This window comes from Monodelphis domestica, chromosome 1, assembly GCF_027887165.1.
Source record: "Monodelphis domestica isolate mMonDom1 chromosome 1, mMonDom1.pri, whole genome shotgun sequence".
In the NCBI taxonomy this organism is placed as follows: domain Eukaryota; kingdom Metazoa; phylum Chordata; class Mammalia; order Didelphimorphia; family Didelphidae; genus Monodelphis; species Monodelphis domestica.
Genome location: NC_077227.1, coordinates 373,003,309 through 373,025,480, shown reverse-complemented (window position 1 = coordinate 373,025,480; position 22,172 = coordinate 373,003,309). Strand labels below are relative to the sequence as shown.

The following is a 22,172-nucleotide window of genomic DNA, read 5'->3' as shown; positions in this document are numbered from 1 at the left end:
CAGAGGCTAATAGGAAGGGAAGAAGAGCACTTGACTTCAGATCAGAAGACTTAGATTCAAATTCTAGATGTGCCATTGACTTAGCAGTATAACCTTGACCAAGTCACCAGGTTTTTGACTCTTAGTTTCTTCATCTATAAAGTAAAGATAATGATAGAGAATCTGTTATCGTTGTTCAGTTGTTTCAGTTTTGTCTAAGTCTTTGGGATCCCATTTCGGTGTATTTTTGGCAGAAATTCTGAGGTGGTTTGCCATTTCCTTCTCCAAAAAGATTTATCTACCTCACTGTTATGAGCATAAAAAAGGTAAGGGATATAAATCATTCTGAGGGGAGGGAGATTCTCTGGACCCATGATTTCACTGGTGTGGCCAATTTCTATTGTAGAGATCCTTGATATTGCTGCAGAAATGCAATTCATATGCAACTTAATATAATGGAATCATACATTTAAAGCTGAATTAACCCCTTCAAAGTCACCAATCAGGAAATTGAGGCCCAGATTAGTTAATAGATTTTGTCAAAGTCACATAGATTAGTGTCCAAGGCATTAGATTAGTGTTCAAGTCCTTTCACTCCAGGGCCAAAGTTTTTTTCCAGTAACCAAAATGTTTCTAAGACAATCTTAGATTGTAATGTGAGACACTGGGAAATTAAATGATTTTATCATAATTATACCAATTGTATATGTCTCAAGCAGGATTTGAACCCAGGTCTTTCTGATTTCATGGTCTTCTATCCACTAGACTATGTTGCTCTCACTGTAACTATAAAGTGCCATTGAAATGTAAGATATTCCTCTAATTGCATTAATCTTATGTAGGGAATTTAAATAGATGAGGTAAAAATGATCAATAACTTTTAGGAAAATAGGGAATGTGATACATGGCCCTTTAGTAGTGGTCTCTAGAGGGCAAAGAGTAAATTGGATGCTTTATGATGTAAACAAATGACATATCTTTATTCATCAGAATTACTAAGGTAGTATATTGGTGCTGGCATCAAGCTCAACTCCCCTTTGCTGATCCTGATTCTATATAATATTAACCATAGCTCCCAATCACACAGAAATACCTCCTCATTCTTACTCTTAAAAGATCCTCTCCTTAGAGTATGGTAATAAATCATTAAAAATCAGATTCAAAGATTTAGAAATCAGAGCCTATAGAAATTCTAAAAAGTCTGCTTCCTTCTTCTCTTCCCTATCCCTTTACTACTTATGTGCAATCAATCATCTTTATGTTTTCTCTTTTTACCCTAGTTCATATCCATTCATCCCTTCTTCTTTTTCCTATGACATAAGGGTCCAAAATTGGTTATTTCTACCCCATTAATGAATACTACTTATTTATCTGATCCTAAAAGACTAAGCTTTTCCACACATAGGAAATTCTTCTATGATTAGTACACTCCTTATCCACTGTTTCCTTTGATATACTTCCTATTGAAAACTTCCCAATGTACTACTGGTGGATGGCAGTGGCTCAAGATCCTCATTCTGACACAACAGGAACTGTCTGAGGTTCTATATTATCATCCCCTATTCTTGATGTCATTTCTCCTATCTAACAAATAAAAACTAAACCAAGCCCCCCAAAACCCTCTCATCCTTTGTGCAGATGGAAAGCAATTGGTTTTCTATAGCTAACTTTTTCTCCATTGAAGTGTAGAATGAGAGCACTTTCAGACCTGTGCTGGGAGGTGGGTTGTCTCATTGTCCGGAGAACTAACGAGTCCAGAACCTAACTTGTTTGCAAGATGCCAGAGCCTTGCTGTGTTTTTCGGTTGTCGTTGATGCTTTGTTTTGTCCTTCTGAGTTGAGAGATTAGTCACTTGGTGACTTTGAATCCCCATCCAAAAGGCAATCCGGGAATCGAGAACAATAAGTTCCTGAGGCTAGCTCCAAGCAGGCAGAGACTGCATCTGTTTAATTCTTTCCAGAAGGTGAGCTAGTTACTATGACACTCATAGCTCATTGGTGGAAGGATAACACTTAAGCACATAAGTGATTCAATGTTTATGAAATGTTTCCAATCAACAATGCTGACAAATATGCGGCATCTCAGAAAGGAGGGCTCTCCATTCACTTTCTGACTCTCCCTTCCTTCTCTTGGCACTAATGTCTTAAAGATGGTTATTAGATGGCAATATAATATTAAGGGCAGCAGGGAAGGTCAAGCATTCTTAAGATCTGTCCAAAATACTTGCAAACTGGGTGCAGAGTGTAGTTATAAAACCAAGTAGGTCCTGTTTTTGTTTTTGTTTGTTTTATTTTTAGGCTTTTGTTGTTTTTAAGTTTGGCTCTCTCCCAGGATAAAGACAAACCAGGAAGAGTAAGGAAAGCCAGGAGTCCTTTATCATCCCTTAACAGTTTCTTCCAAGTACCTTCTAAGGCCCACTCAAGCTCTATCCCACAACAACTGGTGAAGACCAAGTTATCAATACTTGTGACTAGGTAGTTGAAATGCTTCAAGGATCACATATGCTAATGGTTCTTTACAAAGGCTGCTGAGAGTCCATGACCATGGACAACATGGTTAACAATGGATGTCTCACAAGAGGTGCCTTTGATCAGGAGAGGAAATTAACTGGCTGAGACAGTAGAAATGGGGCAATAATGCTTCTGGCAAAAAAAAAAGCATCAAGGCAAAACACTGTGGCACAAAGCAATGGCTTTGTAATCTGAGCACCAGGATCCAAATCTTGCCTCTGACACTTTATTATCAATGTGACTTTGAGTAAATCACTTGATCTTCTTGGGCCTCAGTTTCTGCATCTCTGAAAGGAGGATGTTGCATTAGAAGGCCTTTTAGATCCCTTCTAATGCTAATGCTGTGATTCTAAGATCTCTGAAAAGAAGGATAGAGTAGGATTTAGGCTCACATTGAGGTCAAGACCACTTAGATTCAAGTGCTGCTTTTGACACATACTAGTTATGTGACTGACAATAGTCAAGAAGCCACTTAACCTTTCACTGCTTCTGGGGTCTGCATTGGAAGAGGACAATTTTTTCACCAAGGATGTACTATACTGATGAAATCATAGGTATGATCACAAAAAAATCTGTATAAGAAATATTTTTGTTATTGAGTTTTTTAAGGCATATTCAACTTTTATTTTCTTCTTTTGGGTCTTTTTTAGATATGGAGTGGTTTGCCATTTTTTCCTTCAGCTCATTTTACAGATGAGGAAACTGAGGCAAACAGTGTTTTGTTTTGTTTTTTGCTCAGGGTAATAGTGCCTGCAGACGAATTTGAATTCATGTCTTCCGGACTCCAGGTCCTACATTGTGCCACCTCTTTGCTGGAAGTATATATAGGAAGTATATCATTGATTAAATTAATTCCTTCACTATAATGTCTCCATTCTCAGGAACTAGCAACACTAAATGTCACAACTAGAAGGGACTATCTAGATTTAACCTTTTCTTTGTCATGGATATATTAGTTATGTGAAGCCTACAAAAACCTTCTCAGAATTATGTTTTAAAATATATATCAGAACAGTTGAATGTAATGGACTTCTCTACTAGCAGCAATGCAATGATAGGACAATTCTGAGGGACTTATGAGAAAGATGCATCCAGAGGAAGAATTGTGGGAGCAGAAACACAGAAGAAAACAACTGCTTGATCATATGGGTCAATGGGGATATGATTGGGTACATAGACTCTAAATGATCACTCTAGTGCAAATATTAATAATATGGAAATAGGTCTTGATCAATGACACATGTAAAGCCCAGTGGAATTGCATGTTCACTATGGGGGGAGGAAGGAAACAGGAATCATGTAACCGTGGAAAAATATTTTAAATTAATTAATTAAATAAAAATTTCCAAATTTAAATTAAATATATACCAGATACTCTACACACACACACACACACACACACACACACACACACACACACACATACTTTTTTTTTAGATTTTTATCCTCTGGGACTGCTAATGAGAGCACAATGGGATTTGGAAGCTATTCAATATATCATTTATATTTAAATACCCATTAAAAATTCATGGACCTCAGGTTAAGAGCCCCCAATCTAGACCAATATCTCCATTTTACAGAGAGAGAAACTGAGGCCCAGAGAGGAGTGACTTGTCTAAGTCTTTGAAATGATCAATCAAGAGGAATCTCTTAGTCTTCTTATTTTAGATTTCTGAATATTGACTTGAAATTTGAAAAAGAAAGTGAAAATCTGAAAAAGACCCACGTTATCCTCCCTCCACTCTTCTTATTCTCCCTCCCCTGTCCCCCAAGCAAACAAATGCAACTTGATCTTGTTTCATATCATAAATCTGGAAAAACACTGTTTTCTGGCAGGTACTGTCAGTACCCCCTGAAAACCAGATATTGCCTCATTACTTTCAGGCAGAAGCTCCCTGGCTACTAGTGAACCTTTCAACAGTAAGATCTATCGGTGAAGAGAATGAGTGTTCCCCCCTCCACCCCCCAACACACACACACACACACACACACACACACACATCCCTGTTCCCTCCTCCTCCCCCATCCCCAGGTCAACTAACCAGGCTATGGACATCCACTCACCATGCTGGAATGAAGCTACATCACCAGGTCTGGGGCTGAGCTCAGTTATTCTCAGCACATCCAGGCTTGTCCATCACAAAGCCGTCTGCATTCCTATTCTGTTTGTCCTCTCTCCTGGGTGAATCACTATTCCTGAAGTACTGAGTTTCTCCTTCAGATGATAAAGGGAGTATCTTAGGGGAGCATTTGTCACCACTGGGATTTTATCCTCTGGGACTGCTAATGAGTGCATAATGGAAAGAGCCTAGGAACTGGGATCTGGGAGCTCTCTGGGAGACCCGATCCTCACTCAACCAGTCCCAAAGTGGTCTTGAATAAGTGACTTGGCTAGTCTCCCCATCTGCAAAATGAGGGCATTTTACAAATGACCTACAAGTTCCATTCTAGCCCTGGTGGTCTATGATTTTTATTCTAGGATCTCCTTCGCATTGCTTGATGGTGTTTGCTGGTTTGTTACGGAGGCATGTGGCCCTGTCACTCAGGCTCCGATTTTACTCCTCTAGGGGAATTCTGGACAACTTCTAAAGTAGAAGGAGGGGGAAACCTTAGCCCTGCAGGATGCAAATGCAACATTGCTATTAATGTGTCACCAAAACACTTCTATCTGCTAACAAAGGCATGGAGTCAGGCCTTCAAGCAACTGTAAAGGCATTTTATTGCTGAGTTTTTTTGGTGTGCAAGCACAGACAAACACACACACGACGTGCCTTGGGCAGGAAGTAAAGCTGGGGAGGAGAGAAAGGGAAAAAGACATGCAAGGTAGGAAATGGTGTTGACAGAAAGAAATTTATTTTGAAGAAAACATTTTTCAGTCTCTTGCTGAGATGGAAGGAAGGGCACATGGGGAAATGCTAAGTCATGCTGAGTAAGATTTTCCCTGCTTAGAGGATGGAAAATAAAGTTGTTCAAGTTTGAAAAGGATGGCTTTTAAAAATCCATGTGTGAATATGAATGTATGGGAGGGAGAGATTTGAAGTGAAGAAGGGGAATTTTTCTTTTTTTCCCCTTTTATCTCTATACAGGGCTGCTAAGTTATAGCAATGTATGTGATTTCAAGTATCATTCGGGGGCATGCAAGGTGGACTCATACAAAATGAGCATTAAAGAACATCTAAATCTTCTCTGGGGGCAACTAGGTGGCACAGTGGATAGAGAGCTTGGAGACTCAAGTCAGGAAACACTCATCTTCCAGACTTCAAATGCAGCCTCAGACACTCACTAGCTGTGTGACCCTGGGCAAACTATTTAATTCTGTTTGCCTCAGTTTCCTCATCTGTAAAATGAGCTGGAGAAAGAAATGGCAAACCATTTTAGAATCCTTGGCAAGAAAACCCAAAATGGGGTCACAAAGAGACTAAAATGATTAAACAGCAGCAAAAATTCTTTGAGATGTTCTGCTGAGGTAACCACAGATTCTGGGGCTATTATGAGATTCACTTTAGAGTGTGTAAACCTTGGATCACAAAGGCCAACAGCTCCAAATGAGGAACTCTCTGCTTTGGCCTCAGTCTCTCCTAAGCAGATAGCTAGGCAGAGACTAAAAAGAGAACATTTTCTTGCTTGGAAAGTTTGGGAAGTCATATTATGAGTACCCTACAGGTCGGAGACTATTCTGGACTAAAGCACAACGGGTAAACAGCGTCATGTTTTGAAATCCTGCAGTTTACATTACTTCCACCTAGGCTTCTCTACTCATGAGGCAATTTGGTGGTCAGATGGAGCCTGGAGTCAAGAAGACTGGAGTTCAAAGCTAATCTCCAACATTTACTAGCTGCATAACGCTGGGTAAGTCATTTAACCTCTGGCTGCCTCAGTTTCTTCAACTGGGGATCACATGGTACCAACCTCCCAGGATGGTTGTGAGGATCAAATGAGATAATATTTGTAAAGCACTTAGTACAGTTCCTGGCACATAACAAATACTTGATATTTGCTTCTTCCATCCATCCATATACCTCCATAGTTGAAATTCCAAAGTAAGAAAAATTCACTCCATTGCTTTTTATAGGACTTTCTTTTAAAATGTAAATATAAGGGGAGCAGCTGGGTAGCTCAGTGGATTGAGAACCAGGCCTAGAGATGGAAGGTCCTGGGTTCAAATCTGACCTCAGATACTTCCCAGCTGTGTGACCCTGGGCAAGTCACTTGACCCCCATTGCCTAGCCCTTACCACTCTTCTGCCTTGGAGCCAATACACAGTATTGACTCCAAGATGGAAGGTAGGGTTAAAAAAAATAAAATAAAATGTAAATATATCTTGAAGAACTAACTAATCTTAATACCATTGTGTGAACTAGTCTCACACATCAGCATGAATTAATTTATGAGGTCATTTTCTTTTGTAATTCTAGGACTAAAATGATGATATACTGTGCATCAGGGTCAAGGGAAAGATTATCAGGAACAGGAGGAGAGAGTTTGTTGGACAGAATATGATTTAAGTCCTGGAAGCTGGGCAGAGCACTCAGTAGAGAAAAGTGGCAGGGAAGAAATAGGTAGACACATGTATGTGGCCATTGCATTTCGGTTAAACTGAGATGGACCCCTTGGTTACCATCATTGAAACTGAGGCTTTAAGGGAAATAAGGTACTTGATGTAAGTCATTACAATTCCCAACTTTACAAATGAAGGGACTTTTGTGGGGTCCTGTTTGATTTGCCCAAGGCAGGGATGAAATGGCAGGACAAAGAACACGACACTCACCAACACGGTGAAGCAGATTTTGTTCACGGAATTAAGCATTTTCTTTTCTTTCTCTCCCTCCCTTTTCATCTCGTTTAAAGATGTCTTAACACAGAGGTCTAATAAAGGTTAAAACCTATAATTCACTTTCATTAGAGCTTGCATATCTACCACAAAGAACTCCCTAGAGAAAAAAAAATTCAAATGGAAAAAGATGGAATATGTTTAAATAATATCTCAGGTACAGGAACAATTAGATGATTATTTCAAATTGCATTTATGAGAGACAGTGTGATTTATCAAAAGGAATACTGGTATTGAGAACTGGAAAGAGCTGGGTTCAAATTCCAACCTCTGTTACCTAGTAGCTATAAGGTTTCTAGAAAACCATATATTCTTTTTGGATCTTAGTTGCTTCATCTATGAAATGAAGATAATAATCCTGCAGTATCTTCCTAATGGGGTCATTGTGAGGTTCCAATATAATAATGTATGTAAATTACTGTGCAAACGTTAAATAGCTATATAAATGTCAGCTACTATTATTATTATGAAACATAATGTTATCCTAGTTAAAGAGACTTCAGAGTTATCATTACTACTCTCTATCTATTTGCTTGGACAGCTTTTTTTGGTAATATACCAACCAGTCTGAACTTCCTTTGCCACTTCTAGTCTTAGAGAGTGGCCGAGAGCAGCTGTGCCAAACTCATGTTAAAAACAAGGGCCACTCATCCATGTACAAGGCTCCCTGAAGGCCTCATACAGTCTAAATAAAATGTGACGTTATCTGTGTTATAATGGATTTTTTTATTTTGTTAACTATTCCACAATTGCATTATATCTAGTCTGAGAAGCACTCAGGAGTTTTGCCTGGCACATGCCCCATGCTTGGGGTATTTTGGCCCACTTTGGCCTAGAGCACAAAGAAGTTCAATAACTTGCCCCATGTCCTATGCCCCTAAATGTCAGAGGTGGAACTTTTTAGGTTTTTCAGAATCTTTCCATTATGCTGCAATGCTTTGTTCTATACCAATGAAATTACAAATCCAGTCCTTAGTCTTATCCCATACCTACCAGTTCATCTCTGAGAAAACTTTAGAGATAAAAGCATAGTTAGGATCAGAGATAATCATATTATCTGAGCTGAAAGGTACTTCCGCTATCTTTGAATCTTAACAATACACAAAAGAAATCCCAACTCTAAGGCATGTGACAAGTGGCAATCCAAGCTCTGCAGAACTCTGATAAGGGGGAGCTCATCAAATCCTGAGGCAACCCATCCTAGTTTTGGACAGTTGTAATTGTCCAAAAGTTTTTCCTGTTGTTCAGTAATTTCAAGGCATGTCCCATTCTTCCTGACCCCATTTGGGGTTTTCTTGGCAAAGATACCAGAGTGGTTTGCCATTTCTTTCTCTAGTTCATTTGACAGATGGGGAAACTGATGCAAACAGGATTAAGTGACTTGCCAACGGTCAAATAGCTAATAAGTATCTAAGGCTAGATTTGATTTCAGGAAGATTAATCTTCCTCCCTCCAGTCCTGGCACTCTATCCACTGCACCACCTACTTTTTCTGAAATCTTACCTACATTTACCTCTTTGCTGCTTCCAATCAATCAAAAAGTAAGCATTAAATTGCTACTATGTGCCAGGTGTTGTGCTAGGTGCTAGAGACACAAAGGCAAAAATAAACAGCACAAAATCTTAAGGGGTTTACATTCTACTACTTCTGTCTAGGTCAAATCTATTTCCTCTTCCAAATGATGGTACTTTATATGCTTAAAAACTCAAAAGCAGCTATCATATCCCCACTTCCACCTCCCAGTCTTCTCTAGGCTAATTTCATCTGCTCTTCATATGACATGGCCTCAAGGCACTTCACTGTCCTGTTTGCCCTTCTCTAAATGCTCTCTAGCTTATAAATATTCTTCTTAAATTGTAGTGCCCAGAGCTGAACACATTCAGCATTCCAGAGTACTCTGATTAAAGTAGAGTCCAGAGGGCAAAGATTTGTGGGGTAAAGAGAACTAGACACTATGTGCTAACAGCGGCACTTGGAGAACGCCAAAATCTCATGTCCACTCTGACCACCTTCTCAAGATGCCCATCAAGGGGTTAACTTAAAACACTTCAGCCAATTCTCAAGTATAAAATTAACTGGATAAAAGAGCCACTGTGCATGCCAACCTGTCATTCTTACCTAAAGAATCTATCACAATTTTCTCGTGGAAAAAAATTGGAGGCCAAGGTAAGTTTTTAATTTGCCTCCCTATGAGATACTTTGGCTTTGACTCAATTGTGCTGTTAATGGGAATGAGCTCTATAGCTTGGCTTACCATTGGCCCAGGCTGGAGATTGGATTTTCTTCTTTTCTCTTTTTCCCCTGAACTACAGAAAAATCTCCAGCACACCCAGTCTGACACAGCTGAGTCCTTCTCCAGCTGGGAGGAAAAAACATAATAGGCAATATGTGCTCTCTCCTCTCCCCCCACCTTTTTTTTCCCTTCCCTGTAGACAGACTCAGCATGAGGTTCCTGAGGAATTAGTTGTGGGAGGAGGACTCCCCCGCTGGCAGCCAAATGCCAAGCGCACGGCCTGCACATGTAATGCGTCTGACATTTCTGCATCTCTCTAGGTTAACACTGTTTTACACAGACTTTCAAAAATATCTCTTAAAAAGACTTTGTACACAATTTTTGTTGCTGATCCCGTGCCATCATCTTGTGTATTTAATCTTCTGAAAGTCCTTCCTTATTTACTAAAATATTCACACATTGGCATTTCCATTATTTAAGTGGAAGTAATTGGTTTCAGGGGGTTGAAAACTCCTATTTGAATCTGTGTGCAGACTTTTGTTGATGGATGCTCTAAAATGTTCAAATATGATCTTCCCTGAAGCTAAACAAGCAATGAAATTCAGAAGGGGAGAATGTGATGGACAGTTTGTCATGCTTACATTTTAGGAACCTGTTGTCAAATTATTCCAAAGCACCTTTATATGTGTACCCATATTTCTGGTCACTCACTTGTGTACATGCCTTTGGAAGTGTGAAACATGGCTTCCCCCATGATCTTGGAGGCACACAGGGGGCAATAAAAAACAAGGCATCTCGCAAGATGCAGCCACCAGGTGGGAGGGGATCAACAGCTGCCAGTCATGTGGAGAATGAAGGCTATTATTCATAAGCAAAAATGCTTGTCAGGTAGCATTTTTTCCTGAGGTGTTTTAGGACATCTTAACATTTCTGGGGCATGTTACAGCGTATTGCCAGCCAGCTGAAGAAGGACTGACTCTAAGAACAGCAGGCTGAGAAACACTTCTCAGAGACACTGAATCACAAGTCCAACTAACTCAGCAGAGCTGTGGAATGCTGGGACCACACTTGCAGCTGAGAGATCAATTGGGCCTAAAGTAGCATCTTGTTAAAAAGGGGGCAGCCTAGTTCTTTTTGAACCAAGGCACCATGGAGTGTGTGATAAAAGAATGCCAAGCCAAAAACAGCAGCAGGCTCTGCCAGCAGAAGCCAAGGACACAAACCTTCTCAGGCTTGCAGCGAAGTGGCTACCGACTTCTGGGAGTTCCTCAATGACTTCCCTGACAGTTCCTCAGTCTTCACCACAATGCTTCCAGTTCACAAAACAGCTCAAATTCATTCTTTGCCAAAGCTAACTGTTGGAAGAGTCTTGCCTAAATTGAACCAGAATGTTGACTCCATAAGATTTCCATCACAAGGTCTCAGTTTTGCAGCCTTGAGCAGAAGTGCTTTCATTGGACTGGGGGTTAGAGGATGAGCCTCTCACAGAATGCTTGCTGGATTTGGAATCAAAGGACCTGAGATATGAGGCTCAACTTCACGTCTTTCTAATGTATTGTGGTCTCTGGTAAATCACTCAACCTCGTGGGCTCTCAGTGGACTACCCTGTGAAATAAGGGGGTGGAACTAGATAAATCTCTGAGGTGTCTTCCAGGTCTAAGCTTTTATGGCTTTTCTGAAAAGAAGTTTGTCCTTTTGCTTATGATAGATTTTTAAAAATAAATTTTAGATTAAAAAGATAAAAACATAATATAAAAATAACTTTAGATTTAAAAGGTAACTTAGATTTTATGTTCCCAACCAAACCTTCTCTAGGCCAAGTATCTTCAATTCTTCCCATAGTCCTAGTCAAACTGCTTCAAAAACACTCTAGATTGTGAATATCCTAAAATGGGGCCATTAGAATGGAACAAAGATTTGATCTGGGTTGCACAGCACAGGATAGGACTACTACTCATCTCCTTAGCTTCAATAGCTTTCTGGGCAACCATTCCATTGTTCGTTTTTACTAAGCTTCACAGCAACTAAAACTAGTTCTTTTTCCATCAATTGCTGTCAAGTGAGATCTCTTCCATTTTATAATCATAGAATTAATTTCTGAAACCTAAGGATTCACATTCATCCAAGCTAAATTGGGAGCAACTAGGTGGCACAGTGGATAGATTGCAAGACTTGGAGTCAAAAAGACTTAAATTCAATCCTGCTGTAGATGCTAACTAGGTGACCTTGGGCAAATTGCTTAATTTATCTCAGTGCCGGATTCCTTGTCTATAAGTTGGATACAAAAATGGCACCTACTACTGAGGGTTAATACGAGGATCAAATGAGATAACTTATGCAGTCCTTTGCAAAAATCTTAAAGCATCATATAAATGCTATTTTTATTAGCCTTGATTTAGTCCATCATTCCAGCCTGTCAAGATCTTTTTAAATTTTAAGTCTATCATACAAGTATTAGCTCTCCTCCTTGGTGTTATGATCTCTGAAAATACATGTTTTTTTATAAATATAATCACGTCCTTAATAAAGCAGATGAATAGGATATGGTCATGTACAAAGTCTTGTGGCATGTCACTATAGGACAACATCAATCCACTTTGAGTGTACTGGTTCAAGAACATAGAGTTTTCTCTAAAATATCCTCTAAAATTTCTCTAACATTTGAGCAAAGGAAGGCTAATTATTAGACAGAAGAGATACCCTCATTTAATGGTAAAAATATTCTGTATGTAAATATAGAATTTCCATCTAAAACTAATTTTCTAATATATTTGGTCAATTACCCAACTAACCCAATTAACATTTTTTACTACTAGTACAAATAAAGGCTTTCCTGATGATTATACCAAAATGCTGTATGGCTGCCAATCATAGAACATCACAATCACTAAAGAATTAAAGCTGAAAATGACTCGAAGGGCAATGGAGAGATGTTTGGTAGGCATGATAAGCTCTGACCAGTGCCAACTTTCCTGGAGAAAGTGATATAAGATCTGCCTTTCAGGAAGTGTGTATGGTTGGAAAAAAAAGTGGGTTGATGATGAAGTGAGAGCAAGGGATAAGAACTGGGTACAAATGTTGCCCAAGACCACATAGAACATTTATGGGTAGAGTGTCTAATGAGAATGTATAAGCGGATATGGGTTATTTGTGTATTGGACTCTTAACTTTCATGTAAAACAATATTACCAAAAGGAGAAACCTCTTCTGACTCTTTAATCCCTCAGGACAACTGATATTGTGAGGAAGATACGTGAATGAATGAAGTTCCTTGGAAGAAAACTTGAGATATTATAGTGAAGATGGATGGAACAGAGATTTCTGTCACACAGAATGATGTAAGCGAAGGTTATTTCTATGAATTAACAAACATTTATTAAGCACCTACTCTACTATGTGCCATGCACTGTGTTTCCAAAGGACCTACTCCTTTGGAGTGTCATGTTTGATTTACAAAGACAAAAAAAAAAGACAATGAAACATAAGAATACAAGGCTTCCTTTTAAGGAACAGAATTCAGTTCAACTCGCCCCCCCCCAACCCCGAAAAAGCATCTACTATGTACAAAGTGCCATATGAGACACTAGACACTAATATCTGAGGTTGAATGGATCTGACTGTGAGAATGGAGTTGTGCTTTTGCAGGGCAAGTCCTGCACCTCATCCATCATGCATGGCCAATTTGCTATTCCATTCATAACAGCCATCAAGGTCATATTTGACTCCTGATCGTTTGGCCTAATTGTTCCAATAAAGTAAAAAAAAAACAAACAAACAAACCATGAAGCTATCATTAATAGCCCATCGGAATATAAACAAGTCACATAGAGAGGCATAAGCCTTCGGAAGAACTTTAGCTCTAAAGAACTTGATACCTTCTTCTTCTTAAATGACAAAACACTCCAGGGGTGTCTCACCAGGTGAAGTGATTGAATGCTAGGGAAACTACCTACACATTTTTGATAAAAAAGCTGGCCTACAAAATAAACTTTAATGACAGGTTGTTTGCTTTGGTTAATGAGTTTAATAATACATAAAGGTTCCTGGAGGCATAAAGATAGGATCAAAAGAGGAAGTTTGTTACCTCAGTGCAGTATTCTAGGGAAGACACAGGCTGCTACCCTTGATTAACTACAGCTACAGTTCATCCCACACAAAATGTCAGGTCACCACAAATGTGGCACACCTGGACTCATTCCCTTTATATCCATATTCAGAACTTCAGAAAGTGCTGTGGCAACAAGAATGGGCACATTCCAGGAAGAAGAGGGCAGGAGCAGGGCTCAGAATTACCCAATAAGTCAGCGGCAATGAGAAAAATATCAGTTCTGAGAATTAATTTCACTAACCAATTCATGGTCACTGGGACTGCTGCAGACTCCTAAATAAAAGGAGCGAAATTTATCATCCCAGTGGTGTTTCAAGTGCTTGTGGAAATAAAAGACAAAAGCATAGGAATACAATATTCCAGAGTCAGACTCAGGCACCACATAGCAAGTGTTTTCAGTCCACCAGTGTTACTTTGGATCATAGATAGAATGTAAGTTCCTTGAGGGCAGGGGCTGTTCCATTTTTGTCTTTGTATCCCACACATCTAGCACATATTAGGTATTTAATAAATGTTGATTGATTGAGAGGTACCACACTTGCCAACCCATCACTGACTTGGGTTGGGAAATCTGATACAAGAAGAAGAGGCTAACTTGAATAAGAAACTCAGAGAGTGAGGCTACTCTGCTCAAGAAGTTGTGAACAAACTTGGAAAAAATTATCAAGCAGCTACAATGTTCCAGGCACTGTGCTAGACACTGAGAATAAATATGCAACATGAGACAGCCCCTGGCCTTGAGAAATTCATACTATATATATTACAAATTGCTGAGATACTTCATATTTCCCTTTATAAATGGTATTTTACAACCCAAATTGACTATTTGCTGTTCCCACCATTTACCCAACTTTGATGCTGCATCTGGGTCTTTTCTCATGCTTTTCCTTTCACATGAAATGTCCTTCCTCCCCATACCTTGACTGTTCAGTTACAACCTTCAAAAACTGTTGCAAACAAGTGCTCCTGTTTATTTCCTTTCTGTTGTTCTCTAGTGCCTAACATGGAGCATGGTAAATAGTAGGCAGTTAATAAACCTTTCCTGAATTAGATTGGGTTATGCATTCTCTTACTCTGTTTTTCTTCAATATTCATTTTAAAGCATTTATCATGGGCAGAACATTGTGTTCAGCGCTAAGAGAGCTACAACTGATGAAATTTACTCTTTTGGTAGGAGAATAAGGTATTGAGTTGCACAATATCACATGATGAATGGATAACAAAGTAGAGGTAAAAATGGAGTTGGGGTAGTTATTGTCTCCTTGGGTGTCAGGAACAGCTTTTTGAAGGAGGTGGCATTTGGGTTGACCTTTAAAGGATGGGTAGGAATTCAACAAATGAAGAAGAAGGGTAGGAAAATCATTCCATGTATAGAGAAATGTGAGCAAAGGCACGTAAGCATGAGAGTAAAGTATGTAACCAAGGAATAAAAAGTACTCTAGTTTTGTCTACAGTGTTGACTTACTAGAAGAGAAAGGTGGGAGATAAGTTTGGAAAGGAATAATTGTGCTAGGCTGCAGGGGGCCTGGCATGATAAGAAGTGGAGTAGGAGCTTTATTCAGTGGATTGCAGTGAGCTAGTTTAAAGTTTTATGGGCATAGTAGTGATGTGAACAGAGATACTCAAGAGAAAAATTATTCTGGCAGGGCTGTGTAGAATGAATAGAGTTGGGAGATAGAGGAGGCTATTTCAAGATTTATGAATGTAGGGAACAGATAAATAGTGGTGCTATGAACAGTAATAAATAAGGTAGAAGTTAAACCAAATTTATGAGAAAAGATAATGATTACCAGGTAGAGAGATCTTGCAAATAGTTGGAGATTTTGGTCTGGAGTTCCAAAGAGAGATCAGGATTGAAGATACCCATTTGAGAGTGACTCCAGATCAAACACACTCACCATTCCCCTAAATTTCACATTAGTCAACCTGCTTGGAATGAATGCCAACCTAATGGTTTTGTTTAAAAAATGAGGTTAGTCTGGAATGACTTCTTAATGAAGATATTATAGCTCTTGGTGATTACTGCTTCTTTTTCTAAATATTCATAGAATATGCTTTTAATACTATGATCTAGAACTTCACTAGGAATCAAAAGACAATATCAGTAACCTATAATCTGCAGACTCCATTTACTTCCTCTAAATGTAATGAGTAGTTAGCCTTCTTTAGTCCTGTAACACCTCTCTTGTTCTCCACTACCTTTCAATCATCATTAATGATAAGTCAACAATTATATCTATCATATCTTTCAGTACTTGAGAAGAAGAAGAATAATAACTAGTATTTACATAGTTTTGCAAGGTTTGCTGAGCATTTGCAAACAGTATGCCATGTTATCCTCACAATAACCAAGGGAGCTGATTACTGTTATTAGCACTTTATAGATCAGGAAATTGAGGTAGTCCTATGTTAAGTGATAAGTGACTTGCTCAGGGCCACTTAGTTAATTGTCTGGGGCTGGATTTCTGACTCCAGCCTCAAATGCTCTGAATCTTCCTCCATCCAGCTGGTAACTTGAATTCATGGGTAGCTACATGTTCTCTCCAACCATTTCCCTATTTATACTGTTTTTTATTCCCTGTTATCCATTATTATTTTGTCCTTTGCCAAAAAAAGACAATTCTCATTGGCAGAGGAAATGGAAGGAAAATGAGAATTGAGTACTTCAGCCTTCTCTCTACTCTCAGTTAGCTTCATTTAATCCATTTTGATCACAAGTTTTTTCTCTTAACTGACACTATTTATTTTTCCCTCACAATATAGTAAAAAATATTTTTCCCGGGTCCTTATAATTTATCCCTAACTTTGGCACATTCTGAGCATGAGAATTCCTGACAGTCTTCATAGCCCTAGGCCACATTTCTGTATTTTTCCTTTATTACTTCTTTTCTACAAAAGGCCTCCTCTGATGCTTTATTTTGGTGTGGAGATAATTTTGAGTTTGCAAAGACTATCAAAGGAGAAAGGCTTTATTTAAGTGTGATCCCAGAAATAAGCTATATATTCAGTCCCATGACCAGTCTAGTTAAGTAGAGAGTGGCTCTTTATTAGCCCGGCAATCTCTAGGAGCCTGGTAACTTCATGAGAATTTCTTTGGCCCTGACAACAAAGAACAAAAAAATTCCTCAGTGCTCAGTCCTGTACTGACTTTTACCATTAGTTTAAAGATGATGGGGATGATAGGGGGATGGAAGAAGGACAGAGGATGTTAAGAATTATAGTTTTTAGAATAAAACCATTAATTTAACTGTAGGTACTCTACATGTGATATCCTTGTCCAATGAACAACAATTTAACATATTCCCAAAGCATACTAATACTGAGATTAGTATAAATCAGGTGTTTTTGACATTTTTTAAAAAAATGGACCCTTTTGATAATCCCACAGATTACTCATAATAATATTTTTAATATGTAAAATAAAGTGCTTAGGATCACAAAGGAAAGCACTTGGTATGTAAACAAGAAAACAGAGAAAAATTGCTGCTCCATAGAACAATGAATTACAAGTTCTCCTTGGAGAAGTAAATAAAGAAATCAGGATGGAGTTAGTTTTTTGCCACAAGGCAGTAAGAAGCAGCCTTTCAGGGACTTTTAGAGAAATGTCTCTTTGGTAAGTATCTTATGTCTCTCTTTCCCAATCAATATAAGACCATAAAGGACATTTCTTAAGACTTTGAAGGTCTATGTGGCAAATAAATATTAGCTAAATGACTAAATAGTAAAAGGAATATTTCTAGTATTAGCAAGTTAGGAAATTTAAAGAAACTGATCTGGTTCTTTGGGTGACTTAAAGAAATAAAGATATAGCTAGGGAGAATAGTTGAGTAGTGTTAAAAAGATATTTTTTAAAATGAGGTAACTGAAAAGAGTGGGTTTTGGAAAACTTAAATATTCCCATAAGTAATAATGAATCAGGAGTTGGTATGGCTTAAATTTTCGTTCTGAACTAAAATTTAATATGGTCTCATTTACAGTCATATATTGGCAACTATTTCCCAGGGTTGTTGGGAGAAAGCACATAATTGTGAAGAGCTTAACACAGTATCTAGCTTGTGCAGAGGATGAACAATTAAGCATTTAAAAGACCTGAGATTCAGATTACAACTGAAAATCAAGCACTAAACATGCTAAAGTACAAAAGAATAATAATAAAATATTACTTCTTTACTCCATGCTAGACAGTTGTACATTGAATCTTAGATATCATTGGGTAGCATTAGTAAAATGCAAAAGCAGATTTATAAATGAATTACATTGAATTACTGTCATCTGGCTAGTCATAAATTTCATCTTTTAAATACATGATGTTGGGCATGCAAAATTTTCTCTGGTATTATAAGGGAAGGGTTGTTAGGACAAGTTACTTCTCATTAATCCCATTGCTGTTAGATTATAAATATAGCTGTTATATAATAGTAATATATGTTTGAAAACAACTGATTTTTTGATAGTTGTTTAAAATAAGAAAATAATAATAACTCACTGTTGGGAGAAGAAAACAGCCCCATCCCATTAGGACCCTTCTGTGTAAGGAGAACAATCTTACTAGTACTTCTAACAGTGTATTTTGAGGACCTGCTGTGCAGCAGTTTGAAGAGGTATGATCTTTTCCAGGAAGGGGGCTGTTGCAGGATGAGGGAGGGCCCTGGAATGTTCCTGGACATGTGGAGATTGGAACTAAGTTGGGACAGACAGAAAACAGACATGCCAGTGGCAAGTGGGCAGCCAGGTGGGTAAAGTAGGGCAAAGGTCTCTATTCTCTGTGTCAGAGGTCCATGGCAGTGGTCTCTCCAAACATTAGTTCTTTTGCTTGTCATTTTGAGGAGGAGGAAGCCAGAGTGCTGAGCTGAGGGTCAGGAGCATTGGTCTTCACTTTCATGTAAAACAATAATATTACAGAAAGGGGAAACCTCTTCTGACTCTATAATCCCTCAGGACAAAAAATAAAGTTAACATAAGTGTTAAAAATTAAAAGTTAAAGCAAGAAATGACTGCATTTTCAGGCATCCAAAGGGGATCTTAGAATGTATCCCCTGCAAATAATAGGGGACTATTGTATAGCACTATATAATAATGTATATTGTTCTTTATTATTATTGTATTTAATTCTGGTAATATCTTACAGTGTTTAATTTATTAGTTAAATTTACAATAAATATATACATGCAAGAAAATCTCGTTATATATGGGGACAGCCAGTGTTTACTTATATCCGTGATTTCAGCCATCCATGGTAGGTCTTGGAACATGTTCTCCATGTAGACAGTAGTCCTACTGTATGTTTATGTCTTCTCCCTCCCTCTCTCTCTCCCCAATTTGCATATCTTTCTTTATATCTATCTCTCACACACACATATATAATCTACCAATATATTTCTATCATCTTTCTGTATCTACTTACCTAACAAACACATTTATGGACTCCAGATAATGAACCCTTGCTCTGGGCAAAAGTGGGGCCAGGCCAGGAAGGTAAACATACAATGGAATATAAGGATCATGATTTTATAGCACTATATTTGCTTAGCCCTTCCTATATACCATTGAACTCTACAGAAAGCTCAGGGCTACAGAATTAATGCTTTCAAATTGTGGAAGTGGAAAAAACTTTTGAGAGTTCCTTGGACAGCAAGGAAATTTAATCAGTCAATACTTAAATTAATTTAGACTATTCACTAGAAGGTCAGATACTTAAGCTGAAGCTTAAATACTGAAGCCACATAATGAGAAGACAGAATTTACTAGAAAAGATCTTGATGTTGGGAAAGAATAAAGGTAAAAGGAGAAGGGGACAGCAGAGGATGAGACAGATAATGTTATGGAAACAATGAACATAAAATTAGACTTTACAAAATAGTGGAGGATAGATTGATCATGGGGTCATGAAGAGTTGGACACAACTAGATGGCTATACAACAACAATCACAATCCTATCTGTCAATTAATTATAATATAGAAGAACTTATCACTGATCAATCAGGTAATATTTTCAGAAACGTAGATAAAGGTAATGTAAGGGGAAAAAATAGGAGTGACTTCTGACATGGCCAAAGCGATAATTTGAATCAAATCAAATAGGAACTCAATCACTTCAAAATTATTTGTTTTCACATGAGAAATCTTCTGATATATATACATATCCTTAAGGTGGGTAGGTATAAAGTGAGTCATAAAAGAGTTCATAAAAATAACCAATTTTTCAATCCTTGATAATTACTGAACCTCCTGGGATTAGTGACCCGATATGCAACTCAATTTCTCCACTGATAACGTGAAAATAATATTCTTCAATTATCCTAGGCATGTGGTAAAGATCAACAATATTAGGATAGCCTTCATCTAAAAAGAGATTATATAGCCATATAACATGAATTATTTTTATGAGAGACCAATAGCCTTTGTAAATTTGAATTTCTTTGTACATCAACCTCTGTGAAAAGTGGATCATTGAAAATTAACATAATTATGGAAAAGACCTTACGTTTCATAACATAAAATAATTTAACCAAAGAAGAAGCCATTTTATATCTACTTCTTACCAGCAAAAAAAGAATTGAACAAAAGCAGGAGAAAGATAGATATGGCGGATGTGTGCTAATGACCATAAGCTACTGGAATGAATATGGATGGCTCCTTAGAAGGCAGTGGTAAAAGGGTATTAGCTTTTTTTAAAAGCAAATTTGATGGAGTGTGGGGGATTAAAGAAGCTAAAACTAGACTTTCATCTTAGAAAACTTTAAAAGAAAATGGATAAAGAGCTAGTAACTGCAGCTCTCTGGCAGACTGCAAGAAACCAGAATTGGCCAGGGACACTTCACAAAGGACTGCTCAAAGACTTGAGGGTAAACAGAACTTGCACTAAGACAAGGGAGAAAGTGCCAATGTAAAACAGAGGATCCCTTTAGGTCCCAAGAAAGGTTAAGAATAGGAAAAACTACTTCTGTCTAAGGAGCCTACATGAATATAGATTGCCACTTTTTTAGCTCATAATTTTTTTAAGTGATAGGTTCTTGCCCATACTGAAGTTCAAATCCATGACAATCATCAAAAACACTAACTCAGTTTCATTTTCTTCAATGCAAAGTGATGGGTCTTTTCTTCCCTAAAAGAAAACTGCTTCAATGACTTAGAAACGGCTCAATCAATGCTCCTGAAAACTAGCAAAAGTATTTTCAGCTGAGAATAAGCATAAGCTATTACCACCCCAAAGGCATATCTTTAAGAATATTATAGAGGAGCATAAACAGGTACTTAGAATGAAAATGGCTTTCAGTTTGAATTAATGTAAGAAATCTGGCCTCAGACATTTATTAGCTGCGTGACACAGGGCAAATCACTTACCCCTGTTTGCCTCAGTTTTCTCATCTGTAAAATAAGCTGTGAAATGACTGAAAAACTAAACAACAATTAGAACAAAGATGGGACTATCACTCACTTTGCCAGAGAAAGAGGAGGTTACTCTTTTAACAGGTGGAGAGATTTTTTTTTCCCCTCCAACAGTACACAAAAGCTTTCTGTGTTTTTAGAAGTCTTCTTAGGTCTTAAAGAGCCCAATCAGTTACTTTCATATCAGTTTATAAAACTAAATTTCATTTCAATAACTAAAGGCACATTATTAGAGCGCAGTCTATTGTCAAGAAAAAGAGTTATGGCTTTACCAAACAGGGAGACAAATTCAATGTGTGAAACAGAAGGCACCTGACTCCAATAATACCAACATTGTAAGAATACCTACTGTAGAACCTCCTTGACTTCATTCATTTCAAATGAACTCTATTTACCTGCACTATCATTTTGTACCAATAATACAAATTGAAATACACAAAGTAAACAGCGGCTGAGTTATCTCTATATACATTTTCTATGTGGGTTATAAAAGGCTTCCCAGACAAGGCTACAAACCAATTCCAAAGAGACAACTACAGTACTTGTAGTTCATCCTTCCTGATTTAGAGCTTTGAACTGATATGTTCATTTGTTACCTTTGCCAATCTGCTATTACTAGAAGCCCCTCAAGGCCAGGAATTATCTTTATTTCTTTTGTGATATAGGCATAGTAGGAGCTTAATTCTCATTTGCTGGCTGAGCCATATTTATGTTGGTGTAAGCATGGATATGTCAAGAAGGATCTATGACAGGATACAGGGATGCATATATTTGTCTGTGTATCATGATATTTCATTAAATGTTTAGCTGAAGTCCCAATGTATGAAGGCCATTTTCTATGAAAGAAACTGTTAGCAGAGTTGCAGTTTGTAAAAAATGTCCACATCAGGAGCTTTTGACACGGACCAGAATTTGCAATTTGGATCTGAATGTGTATGTGTGTGGTGTGGGGTGATTTTCGAGAGAAATTCATTTCTTTCTTGGCCCACCATGGTGCCAAAGAGTAATGAGATGGCTGTGGTTGTGTGTTCTCCAAATATCTCCATTATGAATAATTCGTTGAAGAAAGCTGATGTCTTCATAGAGGCCTACACCAAGATAAATTTTTTTCCTCTGGGCCCA

General features: G+C 38.0%; 1 protein-coding gene across 13 annotated transcripts in view; it reads right to left on the bottom strand.

The window, feature by feature from the left end:
- TENM2 (teneurin transmembrane protein 2) overlaps positions 1-22,172 on the bottom strand; it is a 1,380,893-nt gene that overhangs the window by 500,418 nt on the left and 858,303 nt on the right. Inside the window, exon 1 of one of the 13 annotated variants that reach the window (XM_007473979.3) lies at positions 18,148-18,528. The exons of the other annotated variants lie outside the window; for them this stretch is intronic. Coding sequence (XP_007474041.3) covers positions 18,148-18,481 — 334 coding nt within the window. The 5' untranslated portion in view covers positions 18,482-18,528. Of the gene's footprint in view, positions 1-18,147; positions 18,529-22,172 lie in introns of those variants that run through there. 13 annotated transcript variants of the gene reach the window in all.